This window comes from Ranitomeya variabilis, chromosome 1, assembly GCF_051348905.1.
Source record: "Ranitomeya variabilis isolate aRanVar5 chromosome 1, aRanVar5.hap1, whole genome shotgun sequence".
NCBI classification, from domain to species: domain Eukaryota; kingdom Metazoa; phylum Chordata; class Amphibia; order Anura; family Dendrobatidae; genus Ranitomeya; species Ranitomeya variabilis.
This window is the reverse complement of record NC_135232.1, coordinates 454,998,754-455,023,175: the sequence shown is the minus strand read 5'-3', so window position 1 is coordinate 455,023,175 and position 24,422 is coordinate 454,998,754. Positions and strand designations below refer to the sequence as shown.

The following is a 24,422-nucleotide window of genomic DNA, read 5'->3' as shown; positions in this document are numbered from 1 at the left end:
TTATAAAACTGGTACCTTCTTGCTCGTTAATATATAGATGAGTGGGTTTACTGCTGGATTTAGTTTTGATAAGACAGAAGATACAATGGCTCCTGCAGGAGTCATTAGGTCCTTGTAACCAAACATCACCATCAGAGACACTATGTAGGAAGGGATCCAAAGGATAATAAATGCCATTATCATCAAGGTGCACATTGCAGCCACTTTAATTTCATACTTCTGCAATTTAAGATCACAGCCACTTTGATGTCCTTGTAGCCTTCTCAGCTGAAAAAAAGAATAGTATTAGAATGACTGTGTTTCAAAATTCTCTGTCTCCATGTTCATCATTGTAGTTAAAAGGTATATCTGGAACTTTATGGAAAAGCAAAAAATGTACAAAAGCACTGACAGGCAGATAATTGCAACTTATCTGCCTGTTGTGCATGACGCTGTGTTTTCCCGGCGTAGAGCAGTTACACACTGCTCCGGCCAGGGATTCAGCTGCCTCTGCTGACATGACGGGGCAGTACTTCTGACATTATTCTGATTAACAGCCAGCTCCCCCAGTAAGGAAACGAGGATCCGGCTATCAATCAGAATGACGTCGGAAGTCCCGCCCTGTTGACAGAGTGTAACGGAAAAGAAGCCTCCGCTCTGTAGATTTAACATCAGCAGAGGCAGCTGAATCCCCGGCATGAGCAGTCTGTGACCGCTCTGTGCCAGGGATGAACGGCGCTGGGAACAACAGTCAGGTAAGCTGCAATAACAGGCTGTTACTGATTAGGCACATTTTTGTTTTTTTATAAAGTCCCAGATATACCCTTTAACCCCTTCACGACCTTTGACGCAGCGTATGCGTCATGGAATGATCGCGCTCCTGCAGATCGGGTGAAAGGGTTAACTCCAATCTCACCCGATCTGCAGAGACAGGGGGAGTGGTGCTTCAGCCCAGGGGGGGTGGCTACACCCCCCCGTGGCTACGATCGCTCTGATTGGCTGTTGAAAGTGAAACTGCCAATCAGAGCGATTTGTAATATTTCACCTAAAAAACAGGTGAAATATTACAATCCAGCCATGGCCGATGCTGCAATATCATCGGCCATGGCTGGAAATACTGATGTGAGCCCCCCCCACCCCACCGATCGCCCCCCCAGTCCTCCGTTATGGGGTCCGGTCCCCTCCGTCCTGTGCTGCGCTGCCCCGTGCTCCTGCCCGCTCCCCCGTCCTGCTGTCCGCTCCCCCCTGTGGTCCGATCACCCCCCCTGTGCTCCAATCCACCCCCCCACCACCCCTTCATACTTACCGATCCTCCCGGTGTCCGGCCGTCTCCTCGCTGGGCGCCGCCATCTTCCAAAATGGCGGGCGCATGCTCAGTACGCCCGCCGGCAGATTCCATTCAAGTACATTTTGATCGCTGTGGTAGGTTCTACCACAGCGATCAAAATAAAAAAAATAATAAATAAACCCCCCCCTTTATCACCCCCATAGATAGGGATAATAATAAAATAAAGAAAATATATATATATTTTTTTTTCCACTAGGGTTAGGGTTAGAACTAGGGTTAGGGTTAGAACTAGGGTTAGGGTTACGGGTAGGGTTAGGGTTAGGGGTAGGGTTAGGGTTAGGGGTAGGGTTAGGGTTATGGCATGTGCGGATTTGGCTGCGGATCCGCAGCGGATTGGATGCGGATCTGCAGCGGATTGGCCGCGGATCCGCAGCGGATTGGCCGCTGCGAATTCGTAGCAGTTTTCCATCAGGTTTACAGTACCGTGTACACCTTTGGAAAACCAAATCCGCTGTGCCCATGGTGCGGAAAATTCCGTGCAGAAACGCTGCGTTGTATTTTCCGCAGCATGTCAATTCTTTGTGCGGATTCCGCAGCGTTTTACACCTGTTCCTCAATAGGAATCCGCAGGTGAAATCCGCACAAAAAAACACTGGAAATCTGCTGTAAATCCGCAGGTAAAACGCAGTGCCTTTTACTTGCAGATTTTTCAAAAGTCGTGCGGAAAAATCTCACACGAATCCGCTACGTGGGCACATACCCTTAGGGTTAGGGTTGGAATTAGGGCTAGGGTTGGAAATAGGGTTAAGATTAGGCTTGTGGTTAGGGTTACGGATAGGGTTAGGGGTGTGTTGGGGTTACAGTTGTGGTTAGGGTTGGGATTAGGGTTAGGGTTGGGATTAGGGTTAGGATTAGGGTTAGGGTTGGAATTAGGGTTACGGCTGTGTTGGGGTTAGGGTTGTGGTTAGGGGTGTGTTGGGGTTAGGGTTGGGATTAGGGTTATGGCTACAGTTGGGATTAGGATTAGGGGTGTGTTGGGGTTAGTGTTGAAGTTAGAAATGAGGGGTTTCCACTGTTTAGGCACATCAGGGGTCTCCAAACGCAACATGGCGCCACCATTGATTCCAGCCAATCTTGCATTCAAAAAGTCAAATGGTGCTCCCTCCCTTCCAAGCCCCGACGTGTGCCCAAACAGTGGTTTACCCCCACATTTGGGGTACCAGCGTACTCAGGACAAACTGGGCAACAACTGTTGGGGTCCAATTTCTCCTGTTACCCTTGCAAAAATAAAAAATTACTTGCTAAAACATAATTTTTGAGGAAAGAACAATTATTTTTTATTTTCACGGCTCTGCGTTATAAACTTCTGTGAAGCACTTGGGGGTTGAAAGTGCTCACCACACATCTAGATAAGTTCCTTCGGGGGTCTAGTTTCCAAAATGGGGTCACTTGTGGGGTGTTTCTACTGTTTAGGCACATCAAGGGCTCTGCAAATGCAATGTGACGCCCGCAGACCATTCCATCAAAGTCTGCATTTCAAATGTCACTACTTCCCTTCCGAGCCCTGACGTGTGCCCAAACAGTGGTTTACCCCCACATATGGGGTATCAGCGTACTCACAACAAACTGGGCAACAAATATTGGGGTCCAAATTGTCCTGTTACCCTTGTGAAAATAAAAAATTGCTTGCTAAAACATCTTTTTTGAGGCAACAAAAATGATTTTTTATTTTCACGGCTCTGCGTTGTAAACTTCTGTGAAGCACTTGGGGGTTGAACGTGCTCACCACACATCTAGATAAGTTCCTTGGGGGGTCTAGTTTCCAAAATGGGGTCACTTGTGGGGGGTTTCTACTGTTTAGGCATATCAGGGGCTCTGCAAACGTAACATGATGCCCGCAGACCATTCCATCAAAGTCTGCATTCCAAAACGTCACTACTTCCCTTCCGAGCCCCGGCATGTGCCCAAACAGTGGTTTACCCCCACATATGGGGTATCAGCGTACTCAGGAGAAACTGGACAACAACTTTTGGGGTCCAATTTCTCCTGTTACCCTTGGGAAAATAAAAAATTGTGGGCTAAAAAATCATTTTTGAGAAAAGAAAAATTATTTTTTATTTTCATGGCTCTGCGTTATAAACTTCTGTGAAGCACTTGGGGGTTCAAAGTGCTCACCACACATCTAGATTAGTTCCTTGGGAGGTCTAGTTTCCAAAATGGGGTCACTTGTGCGGGAGCTCCAATGTTTAGGCACACAGGGGCTCTCCAAACGCGACATGGTGTCCGCTAATGATTGGAGCTAATTTTCCATTCAAAAAGCCAAATGGCGTGCCTTCCCTTCCGAGCCCTGCCGTGCGCCCAAACAGTGGTTTACCCCCACATATGGGGTATCATCGTACTCAGGACAAACTGGACAACAACATTTGGGGTCCAATTTCTCCTATTACCCTTGGGAAAATAAAAAATTATGGGCTAAAAATCATTTTTGAGGAAAGAAAAATTATTTTTTTATTTTCACGGCTCTGCGTTATAAACTTCTGTGAAGCACCTGGGGGTTATAAGTGCTCACTATGCATCTAGATAAGTTCCTTGGGGGGTCTAGTTTCCAAAATGGGGTCACTTGTAGGGGAGCTCCAATGTTTAGGCACACAGGGGCTCTCCAAACGCGACATGGTGTCCGCTAACGATTGGAGCTAATTTTCCGTTCAAAAAGTCAAATGGCACACCTCCCCTTTCCGAGCCTTGCCGTGCACCCAAACAGTGGTTTACCCCCACATATGAGGTATCGGCATACTCAGGAGAAATTGCCCAACAAATTTTAGGATCCATTTTATCCTGTTGCCCATGTGAAAATGAAAAAATTGAGGCTAAAATAATTTTTTTGTGAAAAAAAAGTACTTTTTCATTTTTACGGATCAATTTGTGAAGCACCTGGGGGTTTAAAGTGCTCACTATGCTTCTAGATAAGTTCCTTGGGGGGTCTAGTTTCCAAAATGTGGTCACTTGTGGGGGAGCTCCAATGTTTAGGCACACGGGGGCTCTCCAAACGCGACATGGTGTCCGCTAAAGATTGGAGCCAATTTTTCATTCAAAAAGTCAAATGGCGCTCCTTCCCTTCCGAGCCCTGCCGTGCGCCCAAACAGTGGTTTACCCCCACATATCAGGTATCAGCGTACTCAGGACAAATTGGACAACAACGTCCATGGTCCAGTTTCTCCTTTTACCCTTGGGAAAATAAAAAATTGTTGCTAAAAGATCATTTTTGTGACTAAAAAGTTAAATGTTCATTTTTTCCTTCCATGTTGCTTCTGCTGCTGTGAAAAACCTGAAGGGTTAATAAACTTCTTGAATGTGGTTTTGAGCACCTTGAGGGGTGCAGTTTTTAGAATGGTGTCACTTTTGGGTATTTTCATCCATATAGAACCCTCAAACTGACTTAAAATGTGAGGTGGTCCCTAAAAAAAATGGTTTTGTAAATTTTGTTGTAAAAATGAGAAATCACTGGTCAAATTTTAACCCTTATAACTTCCTAGCAAAAAAAAAATTTGTTTCCAAAATTGTGCTGATGTAAAGTAGACATGTGGGAAATGTTATTTATTAACTATTTTGTGTCACATAACTCTCTGGTTTAACAGAATAAAAATTCAAAATGTGAAAATTGCGAAATTTTCAAAATTTTTGCCAAATTTCCGTTTTTTTTCACAAAAAAACTCATAAATTATCGACCTAAATTTACCACTAACATGAAGCCCAATATGTCACGAAAAAACAATCTCAGAATCGCTAGGATCCGTTGAAGCGTTCCTGAGTTATTACCTCATAAAGGGACACTGGTCAGAATTGCAAAAAACGGCAAGGTCATGAAGGGGAGAAGACCTTTCATCAAATGGTTCATGTTGGGCTGGACTGGACATAGGATGTAATAGTGGCTGCAGAGTAGATTAAAAATTTTTAATTTTTTTTATTTTAATTTTTAGTTTTGCCTCCCCGTAGTTAGGTATTTTGCACCTAATGAGTTAACTTTTGTTGCATCCAAGTAAGTGTTAACTCATTTGGTGCCAAATACTTTGATTGTTCATACTACTGCAACAGAGAGGGGAAATTAAAATAAACACAAAAATGTTTTATTCCTCTCTGCAGCCATTATTATTTGTCCAGCTCAACATGATAACTTTGCTGAAATGTCCTCTTTAAATATTCAGAGCAGTGATGTGTGTTGTGGTTCCACCTTCTATTTTTGCTCTATGATACCAGTAGTTATATGCTGGTGACTCTATCTATCTATCTATCGACCGACCTATCTCTCTCATATCTATCTATCTATCTATCTATCTATCTATCTATCTATCTATCTATCTATCTATCTATCTATCTATCTATCTATCTATCTATCTATCTCTCTCATATTTATCTATCTATATATAGAAAAAAGAAGGAACAGCACAGTATACTTATCTTCGGGTGCAAGGCCCCCAGACAATCTGTCCACTGATGATCCAGACTTCATAAAATTCAAAAAAAAGAGGCAGCACTCCATTGTTCCAATATAAAACGTGCAGGGTTTAATCTACCCACATGTCTAGGCAACGTTTCAGCTCAAAATGAGCCTTTCTCAAGCAGTGGGTGTATCCATATACTGTGTATTTATACGTCTTAACAATCCTTAATTGTGGTTATGTATACATTATAAGGTGCATTACATATTATTTTCTTTAAAAATTACATATTGCCATCAATTCATATTGACATAAAGTGCATCAGTGCAAACGTGCTTATTACTCATCTGCTTACATAAAACTTGTTATGATTCTTAATGTTTCCTCAGATTGCATCTTGCACTGCATAATAGATTACTATATTAATAATTTATTTTTCTACTCACCCTGGAGGACGCATGTTAAACATGGAGGACGCCATCTTAATTATTCAGCGGTTTGCCTAACCTACTGCGCATGTCCAAGAGTGTCACCGCCATGAAGTAGTTTACCAGCCAATCAACTTTACTGCGTGGCATTCTATGACAGCGCTTGCGCGCATCCTCTTTGAATCGCCATATTTGTTGGGGCATTTCACTTATGCTCCGTTCTCTCCATCGGCGATATTCACGCAATGTTTTTTAGGTGACACTAGGCCATCTAGCACAGCTGTTTTTGTTTCTTGGACTATTCGCCGAACTCTAAGCAACTGGCTCAGTGGTATGGATCTCACCATACTACGTGGATGTTGGCTATCATATACCAGTAGGTTGTTTTTATCCGTTTTTTTCACAAAGTGGGTTGTATCCAACCTGCCCTCTTTTTGTCTAACCAACACATCCAAAAATTGTATTTCCGTTCTAGATGACACTAGCGTGAACTTTATTGTCATATCAATAGTATTAAGAAAAAAAAGGGAAGTTATCTAATTCACTTTGAGACCCTGCCCAGAGGAGGAAAATATCATCCACATACTTAAACGGAATTATTTTTATTTGGTGATGTTTTTTACACAAAAAAACAGGGAACAGCAATGGGGGCCAATATGGCCCCCTCGTATGCAAATGTAGTGATGGAGGTCCTGGAGGAGGATTGCATCTACGTATCTCGCGCCACTTCCAGCATGTGCTGGTGTGGTGGAGGTATGTGGATGATATTTTCCTCCTCTGGACAGGGTCTCAAAGTGAATTAGATAACTTCCTTTGCTTTCTCAATACTATTGATATGACAATAAAGTTCACGCTAGTGTCATCTAGAATGGAAATACAATTTTTGGATGAGTTGGTTAGACAAAAAAAGGGTAGGTTGGATACAACCCACTTTGTGAAAAAAACGGATAAAAACAACCTACTGGTATATGATAGCCAACATCCACGTAGTATGGTGAGATCCATACCACTGAGCCAGTTGCTTAGAGTTCGACGAATAGTCCAAGATGGAGAAGAGGTTGATATAGTGATGGATTCCCTAATAAAGAAATTCCAAAATACCTACTGGTAAATACTAAAGAAAGGGTCTTAAGTCAGGAAAGGAGTGAATTGATTAGTAAAAAAACAAGATATAATAAGATGAAACAGCTATGCCGGATACCATTGGTAACAACATATGTTGAAGAAAGCAGGGAGGTAGGCAATATCATAAAGAAACATTGGGGTATGCTGGGAAGATGTCTCCCAGGGATAAAGGAATTTAAGATGCCACCATTATACTCATACAGGAAGAATAAAAATATTAGAGATTACCTGATTAAATCTGACATAGGACCAATGAAAAAAGCACCCAAGTAACATTGACGGGTAAGACTAAAAAAGGATGTTTTCCGTGCTTGAGTTGTGTTAACTGTGCACATATGATCAAGGCACCCACATTTCAGCACCCCGAAACGAAAAAAACATATGAGATTAAACAATATCTAACATGTAATTCGGATCACGTCATTTATCTACTTATGTGTCCATGTAACTTATGGTATATCGGTGAAACAACATGTGAATTTAAAGTTAGGATAAATCACCACCGATATACCATAAGGAAAAAAAGAATGGACCTACCAGTCCCCAAACATTTTACAGAATGCAACCACTCTGAAAAAGACCTCAAATGTAAAATAATTGATGTAGTTCCTATTCAGAGGAGAGGAGGAAATAGGGAACAGATCTTAAAGAAGAAAGAACTTATGTGAATCTACGAGCTTAATACCCTTAAAGGTAAGGTACCGCGTTTGTAGATCATTAATAAATCACTGTAATGTAGCATAACATGCTGCTATAACCAAGTTTTAAATGCATGTGAAACAGATTTCGTGTGTTATATGTGTTTAAAGAAGGAACTGGGGGCTGACATCTTGGTTTTGCAGCAGGGCACTAACAGTGTCATTTTACAGCACCCCATGGACATAGGAGATAATAGACCGGCGCTGACCCTATCTTTAACATTGGAGAGGTGTTAGCAGTGAGCTGGGCACGCCTCTGTGGGCTGCACAACTCACTGCTGTAGGTGTGACTAGCAGCCATTTTACTATAGCCCAGTGCTCTCTGCCCAGCTCCACTTACTCTCTATCACAGGAGCTCCATTCACTCCATTAAGCTGCATTCCCAGCCAGCAGAGAGAGGTGACACCTGACACCTCTCTCTGCCATACAATGTATCTCTCCCCTCCCCCCACAATGCCTGGCCATTCACTGCAGACCTGGAGCTCCTGCTTATCTTACTGAGGGATGAGTCACAGACAGCTCTGCACAGACAATGCTGCTCCATACACACCACATAAACTAACTGTGCTTCTGATGCAGTAACTGTTGGTGATAGCAGATCACAGGTCAGTCACACACAAAATGGCTCTGCCCTGTGATGCTGCTCTTCATTCTGCCCCAGGGATATTAGACCACCCAAAAGGGGAGGGAAATGCTGATGTCAGCAGTTACTGCCCCAATTTTCCAGCTAACAGTAAAGCTGGTAAGTCTCACTATAGCTGCTTGAGGTCTAAAACGGAAAATGCTCCCCCTAGTGGTCAATATATATATTTGTAAGAAAATATATAATATTTTTCATATAGAAATGTTTGCAAACAGTGCAAACATTGCATTAGTACATTTTATTTACTATTTTAAGCTTAATTTCACAAAAAAACAAACTACAAGAAAACTGGTGGCACCTTCCCTTTAAACCTAGGGGATTAAATGTAGATTTTAAAATACATACTGTTATCTAGAATAATATATGCGTACCTAGTCAAACAGGAAGTATTGAAGATCCGTTGATAACAATAGTGGATTAGAGCTACTTTTTGTATTAGAATGTATTTCTAATTTTAAATATTATATTTTGTTTACTTTTTTCTTTTTTTTTTTAGATCCACTGCTATACTATTGCTTGAAGTCACTAACCCTGGTGAAGCATGGATATGTGGAGGACGAAAAAATTCAAAAAAAAATTTTCTTTACTCATTGAAAATAAAAGCTCTCCTTAAGTGATTAAGAATTAAAAATATAGATATTTATTAGATATATATACATATACTACCTAATTAATTTTTCCGCATGTGAATGGATTACTGATTAATCAAAAACAAATTAAAGAATATATATATAAACAAACTTTGAAAAATTACTTTGTTTTAATACAGGCAAACTAATATGTGCAGGATAATAACCAGGACTGAGGTGTTACTGCCTTTAGTGGTGGCAGTTGTGGCAGTTTGACCTTAAAGGGTTAATTGCGACATCTGGACACTAGATGGTGGCCCGATTTCCGTGACGGAAGTTGCCGACAAAAAGACAGACAGAAAGACGGAAGTACCCCTTAGACAATTATATATAGATATATAGTTTAAAAACAATGATTTTTCAAAATAGTATCTAACTTTGCCAGTGAGAGTGCTACCTCTTGCGTCCTTCGATTTATATCTGAAGACAGGTTCCCACGAATTATACTCACCATTCTGATAGAGTGCAATATATGCCCATAGCAAAATGCCATAATGCTTACTGGGGCTACTAGAAAAGCTAAGAAAATGAGTAAACCAAAAAACACCCAGCGGGAATCTTCTGATATTTGATCTAAAGAGCAATCTAGACCATGGAGTTCCAGCGAATATCTGTTCCAGCCAAGGAGTGGAGCTGAACTCCAGGCTACGGAATATATCCAGATGTAAGATATTGCCTTACAGGACCATGGGAAGTCGATGACTTTGTCACATGTCACTTGAATATATCTCCCATAGGCAATCACAGTAACAGTACCAATTGACACATTACCTGTAAAGCAAGTAATATATAGTACGGTAATTAATATTATAAATTATGTGGATACACAAATATTAGGACAGAAGTGGCAAAACAGGAGGTCACGATCCACCGATAGATCACAGAGCAAGGACCAGTAAATGTTAGGCAACATCCTTGCTCTTCTACACAGAAATGGGAAACTACATGTCTTTTTTACCGATCTGCTCATTTGCAGATCTGACAGCCCTCCTGTTAGCTAATGTTCATCTTTAGCAGAGGGAAGACTCAATGTGCTGTTATATGAAGCAAGAAGAAATAAACTGTGACTGCCATCACTATTTCACCGCAGTAGATTGTCTTACTTTGCACGGAAAATACATCCTTACGTGAAAATACCTGGTTTTTATAACAATGACACATTGTGCATTCTAAATTATGAATCAATGCAGTCTGGTTCCAAATAACAGGGATAATCGTTATTAGTAGCGCAATAGGATGTATGAATTACAAATGGAAAATGCAGCAAAATTAGACTTTTTTGTCATGTTTATCATCCTTTGGGGACTCTATGGTTGATGTATACGGTATATACCATAATATAGGGAACACATACTATACAACTTCATGACATAGTGATTTTCCACTCTTCCTTCACCTTTTCCCCGGAGCCCAAATTTTTTATTTTACCTTCAATATAGCTGTATGAGGGCTTGTTTTCTTGCGGGACGAATTGTACTTTTGAATGACACCATTCATTCTACCACATAGTGTCCTGGAAAATGGGGAAAAAAATCCAAGCGCGTTGAAATTGCCAAAAAAATGCAATTTCACAATTGTTTTTTGTGGTTTTTATTAACCATGTTCACCATATGGAAAAAATTATCTGGAAATATGATTCTCCAGGTCAGTACGCAGATACCAAACAGGTATAGTTTTTTTTGTGAAGTGTTGAAAGAAATTGGAAATTTGTAAAAAAAAAAAAAATAATAAAATTTTTTTTTTTGCTTTTGTCATCATATATATTCCAAGACCCGTAGCATTTTCATTTTCAGGTTATGAGGCTAGGTAAGGACTAATTTTTTCTGCCCTAAGCTGTCATTTTTTCTGGTACCATTTTGGGGTAGATACAATGTTTTGATTGCCTCTTATTGCATTTTACGGCTGCCCAAAAAACTTAATTTTGGCATTTTTTTATCGTTGCACCATTTATAGATTGGATTAATTTTTTCATATTTTGATAGATCAAACTTTTACAAATGCAGTGATACCAAATATATGTATTTTTTGTTTTAATTTCAACTTGTGTTTTTTTATCTTTTTCAATTTTTTTTCACTTTTTACTGTATTTAATAGTCCTCTTAGAGGATTTGAATCTTCGATCAAATACATAGCATTGCATCAGTTATTGGCGTCGTCCCAGACTAAAAACATCAGCTGTCAGCCAGCCCAGAAATGGCTCATCTATAAGATGCGCCAATTCTGGTGCTTAGCCTCGCTCTTCCCACTTGCCCTGGTGTGGTGGCAAGTGGGGTAATAGTTGTGGGGTTGATGTCACCTTTGTATTGTCAGCTGACATCAAGCCCAGAGGTTAGTAATGGAGAGCCATCTATAAGATGCCCTTTATTACTAACCCCATAGTCTTATTGTAATAGAAACACAGCAGAAGTCCTTTCATTTGAAATAACTATCCATATATTAAAAAAAAAAAAGCAAAGTTAGACGAGAAGATAATCCATATCTTTCCCTCAAGTCCAGCTCTGCTACATCTGGGTGGTATATGAAGGGCTGGCATGATGCATGCTCTCAGCAAGCCAGCCACAACACACTGACACAGGAGCATGAGAACATTCCTGCAGTGTGTAGCTCTGACGTAAGAAATGTCACCAGAGTTCATAGGTGAGGAAACGATGCGTGAGAATTTTCCCACAATGAAAGCCATGCCATAAATGAGGTAACCAGGGTTCATCAGCTATGAACTCCGGTGATCTTTCTCACGTCAGCGCTACGCACCGTAAGAGCTCCTGTTTTAGAGTGAGCCGGCCGGCATGGAGAGCAGTGGCATCACTGATGAGACTATGGCGTGGATGCCATCCCCAAGACCTGATGACACATGCCCCATTGGTGCTACCAGGCAACAAACTACTATCAATGTATTACTTACAGTACATTATATAGGTGATGCTGCAACTGCTGTATATACATAATACACACACAGCACTCTGATTATTTGTGAAAAAAGTGGAGGACTCTTTATCAGCCCAAGTGGCAACGTTTCGGATCAATAACAGAACATGTCTCTGATATGGAACTGAAATGTTGCCACATGGGCTAATAAAGTGTCCACTGCTTGAATGTATTGTCTCCCACTAGGACAACCTCGTCTTAAACTAAATGTTCAGCCTCTATAAAATAATAAAGCCTATACTCGCCTCCTGTGCCGGCACCATTCCCACAGTGGCTGAGATGAAACCCTAGAGCTGTGAGGTGGTGTTGTGACACGTGATGCCTGGTACCAATTAGCGATGGTGTCACTGTCTCAGCCTTCGGACAAACTGAACATGAAGATGAAGTCCGGGATGAGATGCTTGATCCTGGACTTACTCTTCATATTCAGTTTGTCCGAAGATGGAGACCATGACACCAGCAGTGATTGGTGCCAGGCATCACAAGTCACAACACCACATCACAGTCCTAGGGAGTCATCACTGCCACTGTGGGAACGGCGTCTGTATGGGAGGTGAGTATGGGCTTTATTATTTTATTGGGGTCGAACATTTAAGGGGTTGTCCTAGTAGTGGACAAACCCTTAAAGATTTGGTTAGTTATGATATATACTCAGGGGCGGACTGGGCCGGGTTGCAAAGATGCAAATGCCCCCCGGGCCGCTCCCCCTGCAGCTGATCAGGGCCGGCCGCCTGGTGGTGGCTGTAAAGCTGCACATCAAATTGTGCGCGGCCGTGTGCGCTGCACTGTGACGCGGCCGCTGCACTGTGAAGCGGCCGGCAGCAGTCACAGTCTGCGCACACGTCCGCGCCGGGTCTGGGAGCTTTGTGCGCGGCTGTCAGCTTGAGGGCTGCACAGCTCCTGCTCCCTCCATGATATCTCTCTATGCTTCCGGGTCAGGTGTCGGGCGTGCGCGATGACGTCATCGCGCATGTGCCGACATGTCCCGGCCAGGACGCTAGCAGAGAGGCGCTGCAAGGGAGCGAGTGGTGATGTAAGTATAAAAAACTCTTTTTTTTTTTTTTTTTTTTTTAAATTAAATGGTGGGTAACTGCAAATGAAGAAGTGGGGAGGGGTGAAAGGAGGCTGCACATGATGGAATTTTGGGGGTTAAAGGAGGCTGCACATGACGGAATTTGGGGGGGTTAAAGGAGGCTGCACATGATGGAATTTGGGGGGTTAAAGGAGGCTGCACATGATGGAATTTGGGGGGATAAAGGAGGCTGCACATGAAGGAATTTGGGGGGTAAAGGAGGCTTCACATGATGGAATTTGGGGGGGTAAAGGAGGCTGCACATGATGGAATTAGGGGGTTAAAGGAGGCTGCACATGATGGAATTAGGGGGTTAAAGGAGGCTGCACATGATGGAATTTGGGGGTTAAGGAGGACTGCACATGATGAAGGAGGAGTTAGGCTGCACATGATGAAGTGGGGGAGTTGGGCTGAACATGATGAAGTGGGAGTAAGGAGGACTGCACATGAAGTGGGAGGTAAGGGGGACTGCACATGATGGGGGACTCGTAAGCTTGCAATCTATGAGGTTGCATAATAACCAATTATATATTGATTGTGGGTGGACCTCTGTATTCAGATGTGTAGTGTAGAAGAAAGGGAAAAAGTGGGGAATGTGCTCTAGATAACTGTGTTTTTTTATGCAGAGGCGAGTCCTGGCTGGAAGAAGCGATGGCGGTCTGTGCTGCATGAATGAGAAAAGCAAAGATGAAGGACTTCAGCTAGAGACATCACTGGTGAGTCAGTGTATTACCTGTGCACTGACACTATACACTGTATACTATATACAGAGCTCCTGTATATAATGTCACTGGCAGTGGTGATCACTGTATTACCTGTACACTGGCACTTTTTACAGAGCTCCTGTGTATAATGTCACTGGTGATCCCTGCATTACCTGTACACTGACACTATATACAGAGCTCCTGTGTATAATGTCACCAGTGATCACTGTGTTACATATACACTGACAGTAAATACAGAGTTCATGTAAATAGCACTTAGTATTGTGGGTTTTTTTTTTAATTAATGCATTTACAATTGTATTTATATATTTATATCCTTCAAAGGCCCATACATGTCGTTGCACAGTAGGGGCATTACTACTTTCTGTGGGATTTTGGGGGGTGGGAGTAATCCTAGCAATGACACAATTGATTAAATATTGGGGTCAGTGGTCCACACTGCAGGTGCACACAGAGTGGGGAGTTTTTGTAGGTAGGGAATAGATGGGGACAGCGCTAGAAATGTGAGAAGTCAAATGTGCCTTTATAGTAATCTGTGCAGACGAGTCCTGGCTGGAGAAGTTGTCATGTCGGTCTGGGCCAGATAGAAAAGTGAACGATCTGAATCAGAAAGAACGTCATGTGTAAGTTACTATATACTGTATATAACTGTACTGTAATCACTTGTTCTGCGGAACTGGTATCTACCAATATACGGTTACTGTTAGGTTGTAATATTGCTCTTTTTAGGTAACTTTTTTTTTTTATTTAGTAGCAGCTAAATGTGATTCAGTCATAGTAAAGGGTGTATGGTGGGATCATTGGTCTTTGTATAGAATGTAGTTTCATATAGAGGTAATGGTGATATTATAATATTATGTATTCGCTGTGTAGTGGTGATAGTAGTAGGCACTGTGTAGCCGTATTGTATGTATGTTTGTAAGTAAGCTCCGTTATGGCACCATATCTAAGCAGTAAACTTGGTTCTAGAACTGTATCAATGTAGTAATCTAGATTATGGTACCGTATGTATGCCATAATCTCGGTTCTGCTCCAGTTTCGATGTAGCAGGCTTGGTTCCATGTAGTAGACTTATTAAACTCGGTTCTGCTCCCTTATTTCTGTAGTAAGCTCGGTTCTGCTCCCATATCTCTGTAGTAAGCTCCGTTCTGCTCCCATATCTCTGCAGTAAGCTCGGTTCTGCTCCATTATCTCTGTAGTAAGCTCAGTTCTGCTCCCATATCTCTGCAGTAAGCTCCACTCTGCTCCCATATCTCTGTAGTAAGCTCTGTTTTGCTCCCATATCTCTGCAGTAAGCTCTGCTCTGCTCCCATATCTCTGTAGAAAGCTCCGTTCTGCTCCCATATCTCTGTAGTAAGCTCGGTTCTGCTCCCATACTGCTGTAGTAAGCTCCATTCTGCTCCCATATTTCTGTAGTAAGCTCTGTTTTGCACCCATATCTCTGTAGTAAGCTCGGTTCTGCTCCTATATCTCCGGAATAAGCTCGGTTCTGCTCCCATATCTCTGGAGCAAGCTCGTTTCTGCTCCCACATCTCAGTAGTAAGCTCGGTTCTGCTCCCATATCTCTGGAGTAAGCTCGGTTCTGCTCCCATATCTCTGGAGCAAGCTTGGTTCTGCTACCATATCTATGCAGCAAGCTCCGTTCTGTTCCCATATCTATGAACCAGTCTGTTTTTAAAGCCTGTTATCTCTGCTACTTTTATGCAGTGGCCAGAGATTATTAGGGAAAAGTAGGGCCACCGCAACTGAAGGGCCACTGCTTTGTGATTGCCCCCCAGGCTGAAAAATGCCAGCCAGCCCCTGTATATACTGTATATTGCCTGTGTGGTGTAAATCTAAGTATCTGTATATTTGCACTGCACAGTACCACTCGTCCTGTTCTGTAAATATACACTGCACAGTACCACTCCTTCTGCATATATTCACTGCACAGTACCACTTCTCCTGTCCTGTGTGTATACACTGCAGAGTACCACTTCTGCTGTCCTGTATATACACTGCACTGTACCACTTCACCTGTCCTGTATATGTATACTGCACAGTACCACTCCTTATACATACAGTTAGGTCCATATATATTTGGACAGAGACAACATTTTTCCAATTTTGGTTATAAACATTACCACAATGAATTTTAAACAAAACAATTCAGATGCAGTTGAAGTTCAGACTTACAGCTTTCATTTGAGGGTATCCACATTAAAATTGGATGAAGAGTTTAGGAGTTTCAACTCCTTAACATGTGCCACCCTGTTTTTAAAGGGACCAAAAGTAATTGGACAGATTCAATAATTTTAAATAAAATGTTCATTTCTAGTACTTGGTTGAAAACCCTTTGTTGGCAATGACTGCCTGAAGTCTTGAACTCATGGACATCACCAGATGCTGTGTTTCCTCCTTTTTGATGCTCTGCCAGGCCTTCACTGCGGTGGTTTTCAGTTGCTGTTTGTTTGTGGGCCTTTCTGTCTGAAGTTTAGTCTTTAACAAGTGAAATGCATGCTCAATTGGGTTGAGATCAGGTGACTGACTTGGCCATTCAAGAATATTCCACTTCTTTGATTTAATAAACTCCTGGGTTGCTTTGGCTTTATGTTTTGGGTCATTGTCCATCTGTAGTATGAAACGACGACCAATCAGTTTGGCTGCATTTGGCTGGATCTGAGCACACAGTATGTCTCGGAATACCTCAGAATTCATTCGGCTGCTTCTGTCCTGTGTCACATCATCAATAAACACTAGTGACCCAGTGCCACTGGCAGCCATGCATGCCCAAGCCATCACACTGCCTCCGCCGGGTTTTACAGATGATGTGGTATGCTTTGGGTCATGAGCTGTACCACGCCTTTGCCATGCTTTTCTCTTTCCATCATTCTGGTAGAGGTTGATCTTGGTTTCATCTGTCCAAAGAATGTTCTTCCAGAACTGTGCTGGCTTTTTTAGATGTTTTTTAGCAAAGTTCAGTCTAGCCTTTTTATTCTTGATGCTTATGAGTGGCTTGCACCGTGCAGTGAACCCTCTGTATTTACTTTCATGCAGTCTTCTCTTTATGGTAGATTTGGATATTGATACGCCTACCTCCTGGAGGGTGTTGTTCACTTGGTTGGCTGTTGTGAATGGATTTCTCCTCACCATGGAGATTATTCTGCGATCATCCACCACTGTTGTCTTCCGTGGGCGCCCAGGTCTTTTTGCATTGATGAGTTCACCAGTGCTTTCTTTCTTTCTCAGGATGTACCAAACTGTAGATTTTGCCACTCCTAATCTTGTAGCAATTTCTCGGATGGGTTTTTTCTGTTTTCGCAGCTTAAGGATGGCTTGATTCACCTGCAAGGAGAGCTCCTTTGACCGCATGTTTACTTCACAGCAAAACCTTCCAAATGCAAACACCACACCTCAAATCAACTCCAGGCCCTTTATCTGCTTAATTGAGAATGACATAACGAAGGGATTGCCCACACCTGCCCATGAAATAGCCTTGGAGTCAATTGTCCAATTACTTTTGGTCCCTTTAAAAACAGGGTGGCACATGTTAAGGAGTTGAAACTCCTAAACCCTTCATCCGATTTTAATGTGGATACCCTCAAATGAAAGCTGAAAGTCTGAACTTCAACTGCATCTGAATTGTTTTGTTTAAAATTCATTGTGGTAATGTCTGTAACCAAAATTAGAAAAATGTTGTCTCTGTCCAAATATATATGGACCTAACTGTATATATATATATATATATATATATATATATATATATATATATATATACACACACACACACACACACACGCACACACACACACACACACTGACACTGCACAATACTGCTCCTGCCCTGCTTCTCACAAAATTGGAATATCATCAAAAAGTTAATTTATTTCAGTTCTTCAACGCAAAAAGCAAATCTCATGTATTACAGAGTCATTACAAACAGAGTAATGTATTTCAAGTGTTTATTTAGTTTCTGTTGACGATTATGGCTTTCAGCCAATGAAAATCCAAAAGTCATTATCTCAGTAAATTAGAATACTTTATAACACCAGCTTGAAAAATTATTTTAAAATCATGAAATGTTGACCTTACTGAGATGTATGTTCAGTAAATGCACTCAATACTTGGTCGGGGCTCCTTTTGCATCAATTACTGCATCAATGCTGCATGGCATGGAGGCGATCAGCCTGAGGCACTGCTGAGGTGTTTTGGAAGCCCAGGTTGCTTTGATAGCAGCCTTCAGCTCATCATCTTTGTTGGGTCTGGTGTCTCTCAGCTTCCTCTTGGCAATACTCCATTGATTATCTAAGGAGTTATGGTCAGGCAAGATTGCTGGTCAATCAAGCACAGTTATTCTGTTGTTTTTAAACCAGGTATTGATACTTTTAGCAGGTGGACAGGTGCCAAGTCCTGCTGGAGAATAAAATTTCCATCTCCAAAAAAGCTTGTCGGCAGAGGGAAGCATTAAGTGCTCTAAAATTTCCTGGTAGACAGCTGCACTGACTTTGGTCTTGATAAAACACAGTAGACCTACACTAGCAGATGACATGGCTCCCCAAACCATCATTGATTGTGGAAACTTCACACTAGACCTCAAGCAGTGTGGACTGTGTGCCTCTCCACTCTTTCTCCAGACTCTAGAACCTTGATTTCCAGATGAAATGCAAAATTTACTTTCATGTGAAAACAACACCTTGGACCACAGAGCAAAAGTGCAGTTCTTTTTCTCTTTGGCCCAAGTAAGATGCTTCTGGCGTTGTCTATTGGTCATGAGTGGCTTGACACAAGGAATGCGACACTTGTAGCCCATGTCCTATATACTAGTGTGTGGTGGCTCTTGAGGCAATGACTCCAGCAGCAGTCCCCTCTGTGAATCTCCCCCAAATTTTTTGAATGGCTTTTTCTTTACAATCCTTTGAAGGCTGCGTTTATCCCGATTGCTTGTGCACCTTTTTCTACCACACTTTTTTCTTCCACTCAACTTTGCATTTATATTGGGTACAGCACTCTGTGAACAGCCAGCTTCTTTAGCAATGACCTTTTGTGGAGTGTGTTAACCACTGCCTTCTGGACATCTGTCAATTGAGCAGTCTTCCCCATGATTGTGGAGCCTACTGAAACAGACTAAGGGACCTATTTAAATGCTTAGGAAGCCTTTGCAGGTGTTTTTTGTTAATTATTCTAATTTACTGAAATAATGACTTTTGGGTGTTCATTGGCTGTAAGCCATAATCATCAACATTAATAGAAATAAACACTTGAAATAGATCACTTTATTTGTAATGACTCTATATAATGTATGAACTTCACTTTTTGTATTGAAGAACTGAAATAAATTAACTTTTTGATGATATTCTAATTTTGTGAGAAGCACCTGTACATACTGTGGTAGAGCGGCTTTCTCGGCTGCACACAGAGGAAGACATGGATACACTGCGGCTTTAAGAACTTCCTTTGATTTATTACAGACAGCATAAACCCAGGGGGTAGTAAAGAAAATACAGCCCACTGGGCAAAACAAGAAACAAAACAAAATGGTGGCAGAACAAACACAGTCTTTCTTTGAGCGGGGTCCCTCACACTCACGGTTGACAGAACACACACACGACTCAGGTTCTCTAGTCAATGGATCACTCTCCTGTAGCTCTCCTTCTCCAGGCCACATGCTGAACACTGAAAGTTCTTTCTTTCAGTCATTTAAGCCCGGACTATGTGACTCCTCCACCACATGACTGTGAGCTATGTGTGCTAGCTCTGTAAGGGGAGATATGGGGGGACACTCTCCCACCCGTTCTATGAATGTCCCCCCTAAAAGCCAGCCCTTAACATTACTTAACCCTTGCAACACTTACTGTGCTGGATGAAATACAACTCTGGATTTTATAACACTGATGCCATTAGGCATAGTGAAACATTTCACCCCATTACATTACCAGTGACTTTGTCACATATTACCCCCCTCTGCCCAAAGTCAGGGGTTTTGGCACCTTCACTGGCTAAGCAGGGGAGTCTGCACAGGGCATCTGCATTCCCATGCAGCTTCCCTGACCTGTGCTCGACATGAAAATTAAAATCCTACAGTGCTACAAACCATCTAGGCACCCGGAGAATTCTTCCCCTTCCTTTCCCTCAACCATCTCAGGGGCGCATGATCTGATACTAGCCTGAACTTCCAGCCTAGCAGGTAGTTCCTCAGGCTGTAAATCGCCCTTTTGATAGCCAAGCACTCTTTCTTCATGATGACATAGTTCCTTTCAAAGGAGAAGAGTTTCCTACTCATGTATAGGACTGGATGTTTGTCGCCATCTATCTCCTGGAACAGCACAGCTCCTAAACTGACTTCAGTGGCGTCTGTTTGGATCACAAACTCCTTAATGAAATCTGGTGAGACCAAGATTGGCTGTCTGCACAGGACGAGCTTCAACTCCTGGAATGCCATCTCAGCTTCAGAGGGCCATTTGATCGTCGATTTTGTCCCTTTAAGGAGGTCCATCAGAGAGGCGGCTACCGTTGCAAAATTCGAGATAAACCGGCGGTAATATCCCACAATACCCAGGAATGCTCTAACCTGCTTTTTGGAGACCGGCTGTGGCCACTTTTGGATTGCCTCCACTTTGTCTATTTGCGGTTTTATTTCACCCCTTCTGACAATGTAGCCCAAGTATTTTGCCTCCTCTTTCCCGATGGCGCATTTCTTTGGGTTTATGGTAAACTCTGCCTTCCTCAGTACATCCAGTACCACCTGAACCTTCTGCAGGTGGCTTCCCCCTCCTTGCTGAAAATCACAATGTCATCAAAATAAGCGGCCGCGTACTTCTTGTGAGGGGCTAGAATCCGATCCATAGCCCTCTTGAAGGTGGCTGGAGCTCCTTGTAGGCCGAACGGCATCCTGGTATAATGGAAGCATCCATCAAATGTAGAAAAGGCTGTCTTCTCCTTGGCACTTGGGGACAGGAGGATCTGCCAGTACCCCATCGTTAGGTCCAGGATGGTGATGTATCTGGCTGACCCTAGCCTCTCAAAGAGCCCATCCACCCGGGGCATTGGATAGGCGTTAAGCTTAGACACCTCATTCAGCTTGCTGCAATCATTACAGAAGCGACACTCTCCATTGGGCTTCAGCATGAGGACAGTAGGGCTGGACCAACCACTTTTTGAATCCTTGATAATGCCCAGACTCAACATTCTCCTCTGGTGCTTCTACCAGATTCCTGTCTCGCCATGGTTTCAGCAGGTTGATGTGGTACACTTGGTATGGCTTCCTTCTCCCTGGTTGGTGGACCTTGTAGTTGACGTCACTCAACTTCTCAACCACCTCGTATGACCCTTGCCACTTGGCCAGGAATTTACTTTCCACGATGGGAATGAACACCAACACCCGGTCTCCAGGGTTGAACTGTCTCAGCCTTGTGGCTCAATTGTAGACCCTCGTCTGGCTTTCTTGTGCTCTCCTTCACAATCGGCATCACCCTTGCGATACGGTAAGCTGACAAGCAGGGCAGGATTGGCAATAGTTAATCTCCAAGTGACACCCAGGCCAGTAGAACCTCCTTGTGTTTTGTCTACTCCCAGATGTCCACCCTAGATATGGAAATGGGCCAGGTCTAAGACTCTACGCCTATAGGGGCCCGGTACTAACAACTGCTCTACTACTTCATCTCTCAGCTTAGTGACCTGATACACTATCTCTTCATTTAATGCAAAATGTGGATACGTGGTGTCATGGTGTCAGCCCCCGAATCTTGGGCAACCCCATTTATCACGGTCACATTTTCCAATACCCCTTTTAGGGTAAGATCCCGCATTTGAGCCATCCCAAAATTTCCCCCAGAAACCCCCAGTTCTGGAATCTCAGCCTCGCTGGTCACCATCTCTTCTTGGTCACCAGCTAGGACACACAAAGGGAGTTCATCCACTTCCAACTGCAATGGAGTATCCTCAGGGTTGGACAGGCTCCTGTCTGAGACATTTGGTATCCCTGACTTCCCCCACAAGTCCCAGAATTGTGTAAAGTGCTGCCCTATTAACACCGGGTGTAGCAAGTCCTTAACCACCCCGACCTCATGCAACTCAACCCCACAGTTAGTTTTTATAGTCATTCTGGCAACTGAATAGTCCTTGGTGTCCCTGTGGATATAGAGGACACCCACGTTTTTCCCTGGGACCAACTTGTGGGGGAGCGTGGCCCTTATCAGAGTCACCAAGCTCCCTGAATCTAACAGTCCTGAAACTAGCACTCCATTTATAGTCACAGGACATGACTACGGCTCCTGTCTGGGCTGGTAGTCCACACTGCAGGCGAGATAAGCATATTAAGAGCAGCGCCTCCATAGGCTGCAGTCCTTCTCTTTGGAGGACAATGGACAACGGGGGGGGGGCTATATGTCCTGGACCGCGACATCTCCAGCAATGCAAGTCTCTCCCCTTTGCCTTTGACAACCCCTCATTGACCCCTTGGGATCTTGGACTCCTGTCGGTAATGGCTCTACTACCCCTCTTTTGGTGCTCAGGTTCCCGCTGGGTACCCCAGTATGGAGATGCACCACCCCCTGGTTTCCTTAGGAACCTCTTGACCACCTGAAACCATTCCACTAGGCCCAGCCCACTAGTTCTTCTGCATTTCAGGGATCTCCCTGGGCAACCTAGGTCTGTACTGGCCTAGGAAGTGAGTGCACAAATCTGTCCATGACCACCCGCTCGACCATCTGGGCTGGAGTGGAGGATTCTGGCTGCAGCCATTTTTGCACCAGATGCAGAAGGTCAAACAACTGGGAATGAGGCCGTTTATTCCCACAATATGCCTAGTGGTGAACCCTTTGCGCTGTTACTGACAAAGTCACTCCCACGAGTGCCAAAATTTCCATTTTTAACTTGGCATACTCTTGCTCGTCCTGTATAGCCAAATCATAATAGGCCTTCTGGAGCTCACCAGTCAAACAGGGAGTCAGCAACTCTGCCCACTTCTCTTGTGGTAGCTTCTCACGCTCCGCCACCCGCTCGGTGGTCGGCGCTCATACCAAGTGAGGTATTCTGCTAAATGTAGGCGATCTGATCATTGCCTGCATGTAGTAGAGGTATCGGGTTATGGCAGCTTCTAGTCTCCCATGGAGACTATTGAAGCATGCCAAAAGTGAAAAAAAAAGGTGTTTTTTTTTAAAAATAAACAAAAATACAAAAGTTCAAATCACCCCCCTTTCACCCCATTCAAAATAAAACAATAATAATAAAAATAATTAAACATACACATATTTGGTATTGCCGTGTTCAAAATCACCCGATCCATCAATAAAAAAAAGGATTAACCTGATTGCTAAAAGGCGTAGTGAGAAAAAAAGTCAAAACACCAGAATTACGATTTTTTGGTACCCGCGACATTGCATTAAAATGCAATAACGGGTGATCAAAAGATCATATCTACACCAAAATGGTATCATTACAAACGTTAGCTCGGCGCAAAAAAAAAGCCCTCACCCAACCCGAGATCACGAAAAATAGAGAAACTAAGGGTATCTGAAAATATATATATATTTTTAAACAAAGTAGTAGTGGAGAATCATAATGGCAGGTCAGTTAGTGAACATAGTAAAAAAGCAAAACAAAAAACAACTGTGGGATTGCACTATTTTTGCAATTTCACCACACTTTGAATTTTTTTTCCCGTTTTCCAGGACACGACATGTTAAAACTAATGGTGTCGTTCAAAAGTACAACTTGTCCTATAAAATACAAGCCCTCCCATGGCCATATTGACGGAAAAATAAAAAAGTTATGGCTCTGGGAAGAAGGGGAGCAAAAAATGAAAATGCAAAACCATAAATACCTCTGGTCATGAAAGGGTTAATGTCTGTAAACTGTAAACTATTGTTTAGTAATGAACTTTTCCTTATGCTCTTTTTCACTACGGACATCACATATTTCTGCATTTTGAATCTGTTAATAGTATATGTTATATGACTTTCCATAACTGCAGATAAGCAAGCTGCACTGATAGCATAAAAGACTGTACAATGTACATACATTTTCTGACTCACTGTCCTTTTCTGCCATCCAGAAAGGTAATAGGAAATATGTTTCAATTTACTTACCAAGGAGGTTTTTGCAGAATCCAACAAAAACACATCCTGCCTCGTTCCAAATCCACTTTCTGCCTACACAGGAGGCAAAGTGAAAACTAATCCCAAAAATCGATAACAATAGGTCACTGAAACTGATATGAACCAGGAGAAGATTGGTAGGTGTTCTAAAAGGCCTAAACTTAAAGTAAAGAATTAATATCAGCAGGTTACTACTCAGTCCCCAGACACCTAGAGTAGCTAGAATCAGAGCCAGCAAGTCATAAGCATCTCCGGTAAAGACCTCCTCACGGTGCACCAAGAGCCCATCCTTGGTGACATTCGACATGTTGTAGTTGGCCATACCGCACATCTTATACCTCTAATGAATATTTCCTTAGGAAAAAGGACACACTTTACTTTCCATCTAATCTAGTCTTAAG

General features: G+C 42.7%; 1 protein-coding gene across 1 annotated transcript; it reads right to left on the bottom strand.

Moving 5' to 3' along the window:
• Nucleotides 1–24,328, bottom strand: OPN3 (opsin 3). Its single transcript, XM_077281027.1, has 3 exons — nt 24,013–24,328; nt 9,678–9,997; nt 1–267 (listed from the first exon to the last, which is right to left on the bottom strand). Exons 1-3 carry the CDS (start codon nt 24,326–24,328, stop codon nt 1–3), a joined length of 903 nt encoding a protein of 300 aa, XP_077137142.1.
• Between the last annotated feature and the right edge of the window lie 94 nt (nt 24,329–24,422).